The sequence below is a fragment of the Anoplophora glabripennis genome, unplaced genomic scaffold (genome assembly GCF_000390285.2).
Source record: "Anoplophora glabripennis isolate ALB-LARVAE unplaced genomic scaffold, Agla_2.0 scaffold136, whole genome shotgun sequence".
Lineage (NCBI taxonomy): Eukaryota > Metazoa > Arthropoda > Insecta > Coleoptera > Cerambycidae > Anoplophora > Anoplophora glabripennis.
In genome coordinates this window covers 467,580-483,722 of record NW_019416313.1, presented here as the reverse complement: position 1 = coordinate 483,722, position 16,143 = coordinate 467,580, and the positions used below count along the sequence as shown (strand labels likewise).

General features: G+C 34.4%; 3 protein-coding genes across 3 annotated transcripts in view; all 3 read left to right on the top strand.

Annotated features, from left to right (window-relative positions):
- LOC108911612 (vitamin K-dependent protein C-like) overlaps positions 1 to 4,894 on the top strand; it is a 10,022-nt gene extending 5,128 nt beyond the window's left edge. Inside the window, exons 5-8 of the mRNA XM_018716589.1 lie at positions 1,942 to 2,194; positions 2,247 to 2,422; positions 2,736 to 2,960; positions 4,686 to 4,894. Of these exons, the coding sequence (XP_018572105.1) occupies positions 1,942 to 2,194; positions 2,247 to 2,422; positions 2,736 to 2,960; positions 4,686 to 4,894 (863 nt within the window). The remainder of the gene's footprint in view (positions 1 to 1,941; positions 2,195 to 2,246; positions 2,423 to 2,735; positions 2,961 to 4,685) is intronic.
- Positions 4,895 to 6,758: 1,864 nt separating this feature from the next.
- On the top strand, positions 6,759 to 10,969 carry LOC108911611 (chymotrypsinogen A-like). Its single transcript, XM_018716588.1, has 5 exons — positions 6,759 to 6,825; positions 6,888 to 7,143; positions 7,193 to 7,368; positions 10,451 to 10,675; positions 10,767 to 10,969. The coding sequence occupies exons 1-5, from the start codon at positions 6,774 to 6,776 to the stop codon at positions 10,967 to 10,969; spliced, it is 912 nt and encodes a 303-aa protein (XP_018572104.1). The 5' UTR covers positions 6,759 to 6,773.
- A 2,516-nt stretch (positions 10,970 to 13,485) lies between these two features.
- On the top strand, positions 13,486 to 15,186 carry LOC108911625 (trypsin-2-like). Its single transcript, XM_018716602.1, has 5 exons — positions 13,486 to 13,586; positions 13,709 to 13,964; positions 14,017 to 14,192; positions 14,490 to 14,714; positions 14,835 to 15,186. The coding sequence occupies exons 1-5, from the start codon at positions 13,535 to 13,537 to the stop codon at positions 15,062 to 15,064; spliced, it is 939 nt and encodes a 312-aa protein (XP_018572118.1). The 5' UTR covers positions 13,486 to 13,534; the 3' UTR covers positions 15,065 to 15,186.
- The last annotated feature ends 957 nt before the right edge of the window (positions 15,187 to 16,143 follow it).

Genomic DNA, 16,143 nt, shown 5'->3' with positions numbered 1-16,143 from the left:
AAACGGTGATATTTTTTAATAGGTCGCTTAATTACGTCTTTAAGATTACAATGACGCTTTCAGAATCATGTTTGGTTGAAAATTAACGCCTGTACAGAGGCTTAAAGTTCATAACTTTTGGAGCCTCCGTTATAAACAAATAGAATTGTGCGAAAACTATTACACCTACAGCGCCCACTTTTGGCACACTTTTGAAGTATGACAAAACCCTCAACTTGTCATAGATTTTATAAAATCTTATCAATAAATGCGATAGTTATAAACAAATTAAGAAATGATCACTTTTCTTGTTTTTTGCAATAACTTTTTTGTTTATTATCCAATTTTAACAAGTCTCATTTTGTAGATAATTATACTCCCTTTTCGCTAAAATTTATGTTTTTCCCTGCAAAGTGAAAAAACTGTTTTCCTCACTTATTTGTTTAAATAGAAAAGTTAGCTAATAAAAGCTTTTGACTCACGAGATGAGAGATGTCTTGTATTATGTTCCTTTAGACAATTTTACTATAATCTCGCGGATAGGGCTTTTTTCTACTTTCTCTTTTATTTTCGCTAATTTTCCTGGTGTATAACGACGTAGAAATATCAGCAGCTGCGGAATACACGACTGACATAGACCTAACTAATACAAGAATTCTGGTGAATAACAGAGAATAAAAATCCAGACTTTCTTTTGAGAAACAGAGGAATATGTCTCTGGAATGATCAAACCGGTGAAGTGACAACCAGTTCATCCATAAACTTACCTCAGACTTGCAAGAAGATCTGTTACTATTTTACGTGAAAACCTTATTCATACCTAACGTGTATTGGAGATTCTGGTTGTGATGCTTTTCAGTTTATGAACATTGGTGGCGACACAAGAGCCTATTTAGTTAGAATCACTTCTAATGGTGATCGAGAATGTACCCTTTACTCCGTATATTACATTTGGTGAATATATGGACAGTATTTTGACACAAATGGTCAAACTCCAGGATAAACATGTTTGTGCATCTATTTTTATTTCTGATAAAATAAATTAAAAACGAGATTTTGATTTATTTGATTTTTAATATTTTTTTACGACAAACTATGGGAAACAAAATTGAGTTGGATAAAAATTTCGATGATAGCAAAATTGATACATTTTATTAATTGAAATATATAAATGTATTCAATTTCATGAGTGAATGGTTATTTGAGAATCGAAACTATACGCCATGTGTACGTAGGTGAAAAATTAATCATGTTTTACGTCAGTAACCAAATAACATTATTTCATTTATATATTTATTGTTCAAGATGAAATGCTTTGCGATATGTATTTTATCATTACTTATTTTTGCGGCATTTGGTAAGATACATTACTCAGCTTATAAAAATTCGTTCAAATCCAAAATAGTCGGTCGATGGCCGCACGGTTTAAGGCGTCAGTACTTAAATCGATGTGTGCTATTTGCCCGGGTTTCGATTCCCGCGGCCGGGTCTGTAGACCGTAGATTAGCTATACTTGTACAGAGGATTGGCGCCCTCTGTGCAGGTATGGTAGGGTGGAAGAATGTTGGCTTGGGTCAATGTGAGAGATTGACACCGGTTGGCATTTGACCCCCCCCCTAATTAATGAGGTTTTCCAGGTTTCCCTCATTCCTGCACTGAATGGTGGTTAGGGCCTACCAACATAAGTCGTTCCTGGGCGCAAATGCGGCCTGCTTAATAATAATATGCCGCCTCCTCTCCCGCACAAGTCTCCGACTTCTGGGCTAATTCTCGTAATTAGAATGAGGAGTAGAGATATTATTATTATTATATTATTATTCCTTCTTTGCACACTTCGCCATTCTACTGTTTCCCTAAAGATAGCAAAGTCTTTACAAACCACACACGCTGGAACATATTGGAACCGGACACTTGTTCTACTCCTTATCGACAACTACAAACCTAATTTTCTCGCGTTTTAAGGCAAAACGGACACCAATAGCACTCTCTGGAAAAGCCTACAAAAAAACTGCGGCAAAACGAGATTTGACCCCAGAAACCAAGAGGAGGACGAAGATCGAATTATCAACGGTACCGCAGCTATGCTTGGACAATTCCCCTGGAGTGTTAGATTGGGGACAATTTATAAAACAAGATATAGGTTTCATTGTGGGGGCAGCCTTATAACCACTACTTTCGTTATTTCGGCGGCGCATTGCAATGAATATGGTAACATGTAGGTATGTCCAAGATATATGACAACACTCCTTTAAACTGCTTCATTTTAGAGCGAGAGTTGGTCAAACCTACGAAACAATGGGTCCCCAATACGAACCATTTGGAGGCTGTGCCCCGCCCTATCAAGACATCAAAATAAAGAAGTACATATTCGAGGACTACTGTCGAGTATCACATGTTGATGATCTTATGTTGCTGGAACTAGTGAGACCTGCTAAACTCAATAGTAATACACAGTAATATCACATCTTACATAAATTAAAAACAGATATTTGGTAACGCTTAAAGACCCTTTTGCCTCCGTTACGCTTCATAAGCATTCGGAACAGGATTAGATTCTTCTTAAATTTACTGGTCACAGTTTAATTTGGTCATGAGTCATAAAATTTTCCATTCGCTCTCTAATAGTTGATTTAAAAATGTAACAACTGGCAACGCTGATAGTGCACTAATACAAATTACGAGGCTAATTCCTGATAGAGTGGTTTACGCCACCCAAGTTACACGCAAATCTTCTTGTGCATAATAACTTTTTCCAGACTTCGTGCAAACAATTTGTCTTCCGCCTTCCTCCCTTCCAATTACTAGCCTCATAGGAAAATACGTGGTTGTATCAGGCTGGGGTCTACGGAATGGAACCGACCTCAACAGTACACCTAAAAATTTATTTTACATGGTTACTCCAGTACTCGATCCTGACGAATGTTCGTTAAATTTTACTAATTTCGACAGAAAGAGGCAGTTCTGTCTAAATAAACTTAATAGTAAGTACCAAATATAGCAACTTTGAGTTCCACAGGGCCTCAGGGTCCATTATTATTTAAGATTTACTTAATAATATATCTTGTTGTAATCTTAGCATCCACTTCGGTTAATTTTTTCACTATTTTAGATAAGATCATATGCAATGGGGATTCTGGTTCGGGTGTCTTTTCGTTAGTAAAAAATGGGAACGATATGCGAGCTTATTTAATTGGAATTGCTTCTTATGGGAAAGTAGGATGTAGGTCCCACTCTGTAAATACACTGGTTGAATACTACCTCGACAATATTTTAACACATATTGAGAAAAGCATGGGCTAGGATTTATAAATGAGCTATGATGAGTTGTAACTTTAGATAAATATTATATGCTTTATTCCTCTTTCTTTAACCCTTCCTACATTATTACTATAAGTTATTGCTTCCAAAGCCATACAATGCCGATGGTTTCAGTAAGGCTACACAGTATAGAAATCCAGAAAAGTCGATTTAATTTTAGTATAGGCGAGAACTACATGGAATTTGGAAAAGACTGATCCGCAAAAAATATTAAGGACCAAAATAAGGCACATAGCTAATATAAATACCAGCCAGAGGGCTTAATCTCCAATGTTTCTTCTGAGGAGGTGAGGGATATTTCTGAACCGATGGAGTGGCAACCAGTGAAAAAATTGTTCACCCATACATCTCAGATTTAGTTTATGAACATTGATGACAAAACAAGAGCGCCATTAATTGGAATAACTTCTACTGGTGATTTACACATTACATATGTTAAATACAATATGGACACTATTTTGACAAACGCCAGAACAAACATTTTTAAACATCTGGTTTATTTATATTAAAATTAAAAACGAGATTTTGATGTATTTAATTTTTAACACTTTTATCAAAAGGGGGATCACTGTCGACTGACACGCTATAATGATCTTATGTTGCTGGAACTAGTGAGACCTGCTAAGCTCAATAGTAATACGTTATCACATTTTATCTAAATTAAAAACAGGTATATTAGGTAACGCTGAAAGGCCCTTTTGCCTCCGTTGTTCTTCGTAAGCATTCGGAACAGGATCAGATTCTGCTTAAATTTACTACTAATCACGGTTTAATTTGGTTGCTGAATTTTGTTTAGAATTTTATAACTTTTTAGTATTACCTGTTTTCCTAAACTTCAGCTAAAAACTAGGACACTGAAATTGTCAAATTAAAAACATACACTGCTTAAAAGACAGTAACACATAATTGTTTGTAAAAACTTGAATAGGTATTAAAGAAGTACTTCATATCAATCAGATCACTATTTGTTTCATTTTTATTATTTTTTATGTTCGTGTTTTTAAACATTAAAAATAATTATTTTAAAACACATTATTTTTATTTACAATTAGTAACGTATCTATTTACATGTGAATTGATCATTTTTTTTTAAACAATAGAATGTTCGACGCTTCATCCACATTGACATAAAAAAATATGGCAACTTTAAAATAACACGTGGCTAAGTCACACAAAAGCAATATTATGTTTTACTAAATAATTTTCGATTCTCGCTCTTTAACAGAGTTGGTTTAAGAATGTGTTATCTGGTAACGCTAATAGTGCAGTAATACCAGGCTAATTCCTGGTAGACCGGTTACCCCTAAAAAACTGTCGATGCACATCTATACATATAACCTTCACGCAAATCTTCGTTGTGCATAATAATTAACAATAACTTTTTCCAGACTTTGTGCAAACAATATGTCTTCCACCTTCCTCCCTTCCAATCACTGGCCTCATAGGAAAACACGTGGTTGTACCAGGCTGGGGTCCACGCAACGGAACCGACCCCAGCAGTAAACCTAAAAATTTGTTTTATATGGTACCTCCAGTATTCGATCCTGACGAATGTTCGTTACATATTACTCATTTGGACAGAAAGAGACAGTTCTGATGGTTAAGTAAGATTTACTTAATAATACATATATCTTAGCATCTTCTTCGGTTAATTTTTTCTCTATTTTAGATAAGATCCCATGCTGAGGAGGTTCTGATGAGGGTATATTTTCATTAGAAAAAGTGAAGACGGAATACGAGCTTATTTAATTGGAATTGTTTCTCATGGGAAAGCAGGATGTTGGTTTCATTCTGTACAAACACTCGTTGAATACTACCTAGACAATATTTGTATTGCTAGCGGGAAAACAGGCAATTGAAATCATTTTTTATGGTTACTCTAAGTTGTTGCTTCAATCTAATATATACCAAAAACCATAGTATATCGGTGGTAACATGCCCCATGACCCCCACCTTACCAATACATCAAAATAAAAGACTGCATATTCGAGGATTACTGTCAAGTGTCCCATGTTAATGAGCTTAATAGTAATATGACATCTTACAATTAATTAAATTAAAAATAGGTACATTAGGTTACCTATCCTCTTTCTAAGAAATCAGAGTGAATTTCTAATGATAATAATGTAATTCATATAACAAGAACTATAACAGAACGACCATGTTATGTGTTCAAACAAATCTTTGTTGGGCATAATTAACAATAACTTTTTCCAAACTTTATGCAAACAATTTGTCTTCCTCTTACTTTGCTTTCAGTTAGTAGCCTCGTGGGTAAAACAGTAACTGTATAAAGTTGGGGTCAACGAAATGGGACTGGCCTGAAAAGTTTATCAAAAAATTTGTTATATACGTGTAGATGTTCTAATGCTAGATCCCGAGGAATGTTCGTTAAATTTTCCAAGGAAGAACCAAGGAAGAACTGACTTTTTCTCCTAGACCTCTCCTGAATTCGACACTTCGCTTCGACACGCCCATTTCTTGGGTCCAGAAGTTTCTTATTGGCGGGAACCCTGAATGTCGGGACGCTTTGGCATAACTATACCATGTTAATAATTACCTAATTGACTGGACTTACATTTATGTACATGAATCTGTGACTAGGCTTACAAACAACCCTATACCTTCCTCTTGTGACTCCGCATAACAATACGGGACAGATTAGCAATCTCATTTAATATATTCTTAATAGCTTGGAAAATCCGTCTAAAAACCAGCTGTATTACTTTCTTTTCCTCACAACATTCTAACAACCTATTATTCTTGGAATTCCTACGTTCTTTGGAACGCATTTCGCGCGTTATTACCAATATGGGTTTCTTTGTTCTGACCCAAACTACGCTGGCGCCTCCCGAACGCAACAGATGACTGTCACATAGCCCCGACTCTAAGTGAACTTGTTCGAAAAATATTGCTTAATTTCTCCGACGGACGACACCATACCTATTTGAGAGCCATTAACTTTCCGATAAATTAGTGTTGACTGAAATATTTTACTTTTTGGCCCCTCCGTTCCGAGAACTAACAAATAAAATACCACGCGTCCAGGCTTTTGTTACATTTAACACAAGGAAGTATTTTGCAATGTATCTTTCATCCTTACTTTTTCACCGCATTTTGGTAGAGCAAACTTCATTTGTGAAAGCTATGGTTTTTTCATCGAAATATCTAATATTGTTTCCATGTACTTTTGGCAAATAATAAAAATGACTTATAACAACTATACATATAACCCTTCCAAAAAGAAACATCTATCTACACTTTGAGAAAATAAATGCATAATTTTTAATTTATGTCGTTTTTTTAAGTGGAAAAGTTGTACACGTTTGCAAAATAATGTTATTTATTTCATTGTTTTACGTATTCAATTTTATGTCTTCTTGGTTCATTAAATTTAAAAATTAGTTGGAATATGTTTTTAAAAACTATAAAGTTCTTATTTGTTGTAAGTATTATAGAAAAACATTTTGTACAGCATGAAATATTTTGCGTCTTGTATTTTTTTACTACTCCTTTGCACTGCAAATGGTAAAGTTAAACTTTTTTATCTACTATCTAATTATTTTACTCGCATCTATGTACCTTCTAAGGGCAAACATTCGACGACAGTAGTCTATGGGATAATCTACCCAGAGATTGTGGTGAGACAAGATTTGATGATATCGTTACGGAAACAGTAAAAGACCGGATTATCACTGGCGCCGAGGCTAAACTTGGACAATTTCCTTGGATGGCTCGAATAGGAATCAAACTTGGAGATGGTTCCAAGTTTTTTGGCTGTGGAGGGTCTCTTATTACCAAGATTTTCGTTGTTTCAGCTGCGCATTGTGGAGAACGGGCTAATATGTATGTTTTTAAGATATCTGACAACACTCGTTGAACAGTTTTATTTCAGAGTTAGACTTGGTCAGACGTACGAAACGAACGGCACCGAATGCGACGAGAAATGCAACTGTGCTCCGCCCTACCAGGATATCGAAATAAAGAACTACATATTCGAGGACTTCTGCCGAATGTCGGCACGTAATGATCTAATGTTATATGAACTAACGAAACCAGCTGAGCTTAATGGTAATCGCTAAATTAAACTAATACTTACTTTTTAACGGAGACCGTTAAGATCTTTAGACTTTACAGCGCATTTTAAAGTAATCTCCAGAAAACGGCACCTTAAATCAAGTTTAAAAAGGGGTATTGTCAGTCATCAGTCCAACTAAAGCTATGGTTTGTTAGAGCTGTAGGCGACGCAAAGCAGTCAGTTGTGCGCGTCGGACTTACGTTGGAATCCAGAACACAAGAAGATGCGTACCTGGTTTGTTAGAGTCTGCTTAGGTGGATTCACGGTAGGCAGAAAATTATGTGCGTCGTCGGTTCAGTCGAAATCAAATTGAATTTGATTTCAACGCAGTCGTACAGTTGAGCTCACAGCTTACAGTTCTAAAAAAGCATTTATTTTTAACGAATTTTAAAATGGCAACCAAGTTTTCACCAAAGGAAGACGAGAAATTAATCGATCTCGTACGAGAACAACCCCCATTGTATACCATCCCTTCCAAACGTCTGTTGGAAAACATTCGATCTTCACTTTTATTTTGACGATGACAACTAATTAAATTTAAAAGATCTTTTTCATGTTCTCTTTCAATAAGTATTGTCAGCAAAAAATATTCAGCCATTGTCATGAAAATATTTTTTTTTCCAAAATAATAATAAATATTTTCGTCTGCACTTATCAGCATACAATCACAAGCACTAAATCTAACAAATCACCCTCCTTCAAAACCGATAAAGTTGAACGCTACAGATTCTGCTAACCGCGTATGTCGTCTGCGACGCACAGTTCTAACCACAGACCACCTAGACTGGCCGTATCTAATTCCAATGCACGGGTACCAGTGAATGCAAAATCCGGGGAAGTGGAGTGTGGAAGGTAATTGGATCACGCGCATCTTTAAGCAGATCCGGTTTAAGTAATATTTTTAATAATAATTTAAATATATTTATTATCCTCTAAATAATATTAATTTATTTAATATTTGTCTTTTCGTAGATTTTACCGAATTAAATAATTTGACTTCAAGATTTATTCGTACATCGATATACTTTTCACAGTCAGCCCTTACAAGTTCTATTAAATGATTACAATTGTTAGGCAAATTATCAAATTGATGTTCATGCAAATTTTCAAATATGTTCACATTCAGAAATTTTTTTAATACATGATAAAAAAATTTATTTTTCTGTAGCCTAGGTGTTCTGCTTTCATCATTATTTAAAAATTGTATTAATTTTTCTGTTTCTTAGCATATTACTACGACATCTCGAGATGGATACGTCAAACAACCACGATCTTTAATAAAAATTAATTGACTGTACGAATACTGAATCTGAAATTAGTTTTGTTTGCGATTTTTTTAATTGGAAAAAATATTTAATTAATTTTCAGCTATCTCGAAATGACGAATTGGTAAAATTTCATAAAAATTTAAGACTCGCATAAAGTAAATAATTACTAAAAATATTTTACAGTAATTCATTCATTATTTTATAATAACAATATCACGTTAATCACTACACTATGTGAGCGAACAAAATTATAAAGCTAACCCTGGAAACTTGTGACGTTAACCGAAAAATGGCGTACATATTTACCTTTTATATATTTCTTTTTTTTACTTACCTAAAGAAGGAAACTTTTCACCTCTCTTCGCCAACTCGATCACTTCTATTTATACATTGTTTTACAATACACTTGCTCATGATAAAACGTCTAATTATCGAAATCACAGCGATGCTTACACGTCAAATGGTAGGACACGACTGAGCGCTGGGCTCCAAATCAGGCTCCAAAGTGTTTTCACCAAAGTCGCTCTATAAGCCAGTCTAGGTGGTCTGTGGTTCTAACAAACCAAAGCTTAAGCAGCAGAATAGGCCAGGAAAATAAGCTGGGAAATGGCCATTTCGCGACTTTTTGTTTCGGCAAGCTGAATTTATCACTATAGATGCTAAATATTATGTACAATAACATATTAGTTTCCACAGTCATAAAAATGGGGGGAAGATTGTTTACAGGGTGGTTAATTGTATAATTTTTACGTAAATTCACGATTTTCGCTTATAACTTTTTTGCGTTCATTTCCACGAGAAAACAGTAAAGTACTTTTTTTTTCGTCTTCAAAAGATCTACAACACTAGCCCTTGAGCGTCAAAAGCCAGTGATTAGATCAAAAGTTATAAACAAGAGAAGTTTATTTATGACTTTTGAATTAAACATTTATAAACTGCGTTATTATTACCAAAACATTTTGGCATCGCATCCGCTCATTCCTTATCACTGTCTAATAACGAAATCTGGAATAGGTAAGTTGAATAGTTTACAAGTTATGGCCTTATAAACAAATTAACTAATTATTAGTCTGGACGATCTCCAGGATCTTCCACAATCGCACTGATTTATTTCAAGGTAGATTTCACAGTAATACGTTGAAATCTATCATTTTTTTTAATTTCAAATTTGCAACCTGTTTTTTTTTATTTTTTAGCCTTAGTTGCAAAATGAACGCACGAGCGTGATATAGTTATATGTTATTACATATTCGGAAAGCTTATGAAAAGAGCTTTAAGTTAAAAAAATATCGTCAAGTTTCGTTGAAAAACAACGGAGTTACAGACTGTCAAAGTTGGCGAACGATTCTAAAACAAATTAGATTGGTAGTAAAAAAATTCTGTCATATCCGGCAACCCGAGTACTTTCCCAGGTAAAAATATTTTATTTGTGGAAGTATGTTAAGTGCATAAAAAATATTGTCAAAAGTCAGTGGGTCGCTTGATTTTCGGCGAGCCGTGGCGCGGCGGAAGGGTGGGGGAAGCGAACGACAGCGAGTCCGAAGAAAATGACGATAATATTCATAGTCCTGCCGTTAAAAAAGCAAAATTCGCTTGAAAATAATATATTTGACAGTCTGTAACTCCATTGTTTTTTCAATGAATCTTAATTTTTTTTTAACTTAAAGCTGTTTCCATAAGCTTTCCGAATATCCTACATCCTACCCTACATCCTTTTTAGGTTGCCAATTTGCAACATTTAAAGCGCGGTCTGAGGCGATAAGCTATATAGTCTGTATTCGATGTGTGAAATCAACATTTGTTACAGATTATGTGCAACCAATTTGTCTTCCCCGCATCTCCATTCCATTAAGTAGTCTCGTTGGGGAAAACGTAGTTACAGGGGGATGGGGTATACAAATTGCAACTGACCCAAAGAGTACCCCTCAAAACTTAATGTATATCGTTGTTCCCGTAGAAAATATCAAAAAATGCATACCATTATATGAAGGATTCGACAGACAGACACAGTTTTGCTTAAGTAATCCCAATGGTACGTAAATAATTAGACTAGATTTGTGAGAAAAAGCAATTTATTAATTAACATTAAATAACGTTCGTTGGTTTTGTGTTCTTCTTTTTAGATAAGAACGTGTGCAGTGGAGATTCTGGTTCAGCCGCAGTAAAATTTATAAAAATTAATGGTACGACAAGAGCCCATTTAATTGGAATTACTTCCTATGGGAAAGAGAACTGTAATTTATCCCCTGTGTTTACATTTGTCGAGTACTATCTCGGCAGTATTTTGAGACATGTTAATAATCGCCATAACAAAGATTTATTCTAAATGTATTATGTTCAATTATAACTTGAAATAAAACTAAAGTTTCTCTTTTTTGTTTTACCTCCCCTTAAGGGCCCCATATTCTTTAAATAGTGTTTTCCGCAAAGACAAATAATTTCAAACATTTAATAACTGAATAATCTGAAGCTTATCAGGATAACAGGAATGTTATGTCATGCCACCTGAGTATTTTCAAAGACGCCGCAGTAAAACGAATAAACAGGTGCAAAAAACGTTCAAACCATCAAGGTTTTAGGTATTGAAATCTACGAAAATACTAACTTTTTTATATAACGAGCGTTCAAATAAAAACGTGGTCGAAGTTGGCTCTGACACATTGGACGTAGGGAGTAGCTTATAGCGACCAACTTAACCTCATTTCTCAACGAGCTGTATAGCAGCTGTCAGTTTCAATAACGTTAATGACTATATATTAAAGAATAATCGTGATAACAATAAGAAACAATTAAAGGAGCTGCGGAAAGTGTCCCCTCCTTGTTATAACAATAAATTAAAGCAGCTGCTGAAAGTGTCCCCCTCCTTGTTCCAAGCACTTTTCACACCTGTTCCTCAAAGAATTAAAGACATTTTCTAAGATGCTCGGGGTATTGTTAATTTCACGAATCTTGTCTATAAGTCGAGCCTGCAGATGGTTTAAATCAGGAAGAGGCAGTTCAAAAATAGTGTTTTTAAGGTAAGGCCACAAAAAGAAATCACACGGCGTAATATCACATGACCTCGGTGGAAATTCATGTTCAGCATTGAGACTTATTAGTCGATTGTGGAAAACTTCCCTCAACATATTCATCGTCTCGCCTGCCGTATGTGCCCTTGCGCCATCTTGTTGAAAGTAAAAGTTTGTAATTTCGTTTTCTTCCAGCTGGTTAACAAAAGGAGCTATAATTTATTCTCTATACCTTTGCGCAGTAAGAGTACCATTAAAAAAAATAGGTCCATAAACCCTCCTTCGATTGAGGGCACACCAAACTCCAATTTTTTGAGCGTGTAGAGGGCCCTCGACAAAAAATTTATCTGGTGTTTCAGAAGACCACATTCTCATATTCTGTGAGTTTACGTAACCACTTAAATGAAACCAGGCTTCATCAGAAAAAAAGGTGATATTATGAAGTTCACCGTAGTTGTTTAAAAACCATTCACAAAATACAGCCCGTCGCGGAAAATCAACTTCATGAAGTTCTTGCTGACAAGTTAAACGATAGGAGAACAAACGCAAATCTTTTTTAACACTGTGTGGCAGGTGCCGACTGATACTCCCACCATTTGTGATAAAACACGTACAGAAGTTCTTGGCGCATTTCCCATTATTTGTTGGACATTTTCTTTTAATTCTTCAGTCCGCTTTTTAGGTCGGCCGCTTCCTTCTTTTCTTGTTACACTGCCCGTTTCACGAAAAACATTAACACAACGCTGAACTGCACTTTGAAAAATTTTGTACTCAACAACGCCGGGAAATTGATTTTGAAATTCTATGAAACATTCGTCAATAGAATACTTCCATATTCCATCAATCTTGCGTCCATTTCTAAAGTAGGACTCTATGATAAACACTTTTTGTTCTTGAGAAAACACCATTTTAAACGCTTTTTAAAACGAAAAAAATATTCAAATTGATAGCGGCTATATAGCGCTTTGACAGATGACGTTTAAGTTCATTTGCTATACGCTACGCCCTACGTCCAAATTTTCAGAACCAACTTGACCACGTTTTTATTTGAACGCTCGTTATAATTCCACATGTAAATATTCTTATAACATTTACTTGCTTAGTCCAACATATAAAATTGTTTACTTTTATTTATAAGTACGTGAAAATAATTCTTAAAATGTGGGGTTAGGATAACAGCAAACACATGTTTTACAAACGCTTTTTTTAGTTATTATTTTATTTGAGTAAATTTAAATGGTAACAATGAATAAACAAAACATCAAGGATTTTATTTTTGTGCTTACTTTTGTTCTACACGTTTTACTTTTAAAGATTTCATTACCTAAAAACACCAGAAATTTCATTATTTCTCGGCCAGGAATATGGCCACCTTAATATCAATTATTGCTCGAAACCATACTAATGGTATAAATACACAAATGACGATGATGGGTGTTTATGTACCTCTTAAAGTGAAAAATTAACATAACGTACTTTTTTATGGACAAAAATCAGAATAAAAATTTCTAAATGTGTTATGTTGAATTAGAACTTTCATTGAAGCTCAAATTTCTCTTTCTTTTACATTTCACAAATGGTTCCAGTTGTTATTGTAATCTTACATAAATCAAAACTATACTAAACCAATGATACAAATATAAAATGTAGATCGTGAAAAATTATCGTTATTTATCGCACTGTGTTTTTATATCAAAGTATTTATCCAATTTAATATTTTCATGGTCCACTAATCTTAGAAATTAGTTGGAATATTACATTAAAGATTATTATTATTGTTATATTACAAGATTTTAATTTTATTAAAGTTATTAATTACGATGTACTACCTTGTTTGTTACAAAAATGTGATGTATTAGTATTCCAAACAATTTGTATGCAGAATGAAGTATTTTGCTTTACGTATTTTATCATTACTTTTTTCTACCGCATATGGTAAGGGAAACATTCGAAGACATTTTTTTGGTACCAATATATAACATTGTTTTACTTACATATATGTACTTTAGACAACAAATTATAACATTACTGAAAATCTTTATTTATAACGTTTTAAGGACAAACATCCGTCAACAGTACTCTATGGAAAAATCTACCAAGAGACTGTGGCAAAACAAGATTTAATGACTCCGTTGTAGAAGAAATGGATGACCGGATTATCAATGGCACCGAGGCTAAACTAGGACAATTCCCTTGGATGGCCCGATTAGGGATAACACGTGAAAACGCTTCCCCGATTTTTTTCTGTGGAGGCTCTCTTATCAGTAGGATTTTTGTTATTTCAGCTGCTCATTGCACAGATATGGGTGATATGTGAGAGGTTTTAACACATTTGACAACACTGCTTTACACTGTTTTATTTCAGAGTAAGACTTGGTCAAACGTACGAAACGGATGGCACCGAATGCGACGAGAAAGGCGACTGTGCTCCGCCTTACCAGGATATCAAAATAAAGAGCTACATATTCGAGGACTTCTGTCGACTATCAATACGTAATGATATCATGCTGCTAGAACTAGACAAACCAGCTGAGCTTAATGGTAATATGCTAACAATCCTTAACTAAGGCAAGAAATAACCGATCCAATAGGATTTCATACCTATTGATCCCTGGAATCCCCACAGAGATCGGGATAATTGCTACGACCTGCCAGTTCTGTTAAAAAGAATTTAGAATTTAGTTGTACTTTACAGTAGTATATAATTTTATTATGAAAAATTACTTCTTTCAAATTGAAATGAAACTGTAGAATTCTGAATTTTATGTCTATGGTACTTTTGACACTATAAATTTGATACTACTTTTTATTCGTCGTTTAAATTTCAATTCTTTTCAGATTTTGTGCAACCAATTTGTCTTCCCCGTGTCTCCATTCCATTAAGTAGCCTCGTTGGTAAAAACATAATTACATCAGGGTGGGGTCAGCAAAACGGAACTGACGATACAAGTTATCCACAAAAATTAATGTATATTATCGTTTCTGTACAAAATATGAAAAAATGCATACCATTATTTCCAATTTTCGACAGAAACTCACAATTCTGCTTAACTAGACCCAACGGTAAGAATTAGAAGAACATTGGTATTAGGAAGTAATTAATTAAAAACGTATTTAATTACGAAACACAGCCCAGATTGTCCAAAAACTCATTCTGCTAATAACATTGTTTATTTTTTTTAGATAAGAGCGTATGCTTTGGAGATTCTGGTTCTGGTGCTTTAAAATTTATAAAAATTGATGGCGAAAGAAGAGCCCATTTAATTGGAATTACCTCATATGGGGGACCAGACTGTACATTATACCCTATATTTACATCTGTGCAATACCACATAGGCAGAATTTTGATACAAATTAACAAACATCAGCACAAAAATATAAGAACGTGCATACCTATAAACAAAAATGTATAAACGTGCTTAGATAATTTATGTCTTCAAATAAAGATGAAATTCCTTCTTTCTTTAACCTCCCGTCAACTTTCACTGTTAATTGTTGTTATAATCTGTCTATCAAAACCGTAGTAAACTAATGGTTTTATTAAAATACTTGTATAAGGATAAACGCTTGTTTATTTTTAACCTCAAAAACTATCATATTATTTTATCTAGGCGTACGCAACGCAGGTACAACCCTGCGCAGTTAGATGCTGGGTGTGGTCTCACGTTCGTCTGCGGTATCGCCAGTACCGTTGCGTATATTTTCAGTTATAATATCACAAGAGCATAGAAAATATTCGATTATACTTCCGAGTCACGAGACGTATTCTGCGAAACACCACGACAGCGTAGCTGGAGTGGTGTTTTAAGGATATACGTCGAGTGAGGAGGTTAGTATAATCGAATATTTTCGTTTGTTCGAGAGGTATTCGATGCGATTATATAATTCAGAGCTTGAACCGAAGCGTTGACGTTTATTGACAAATGTTAAAACTATCGTTACCATGACATAGTTCACATTGTTGGAGGAGGCGAAACACCAAAACGGTTATACCACGTCGTCAAGAGTATAATCGCTTATCAATACATAGTTACTACGTAAAATTTGTAATTGCTATTGGCTAAATTTCTAATGAATTATATAATCAAGCAAATAAACTATAAATTATATCATGTGTTTATATTTCTCGAGTACTACCTTAGCAATATTTGGACACATATTTGTCATACACCATAAAAATTTTATGGATGGATTATGTTCAATTGCATGCAACTTCAAATTTTTAATATGAACTGTTGCAATAACCAAATGCAAAGAAATTATTATTAGGTAGTTTTTTTATGGATAAAAATCAAAACAAAAATGTGCAAATGTTTTACGTTGCGTTAAAGCATTAATTGAGGCTCAAATTTTTCCTTCCTTTGCTTTCCACAAATTCTTTCAGTTATTATTGCAATCTAATATACGTCAGAACTAAGCTAAACCAATGAAAAAACATGAAACATAAAAAAATAACTTATTTGTTACAATGACTTTCCACGTGTATATCCAA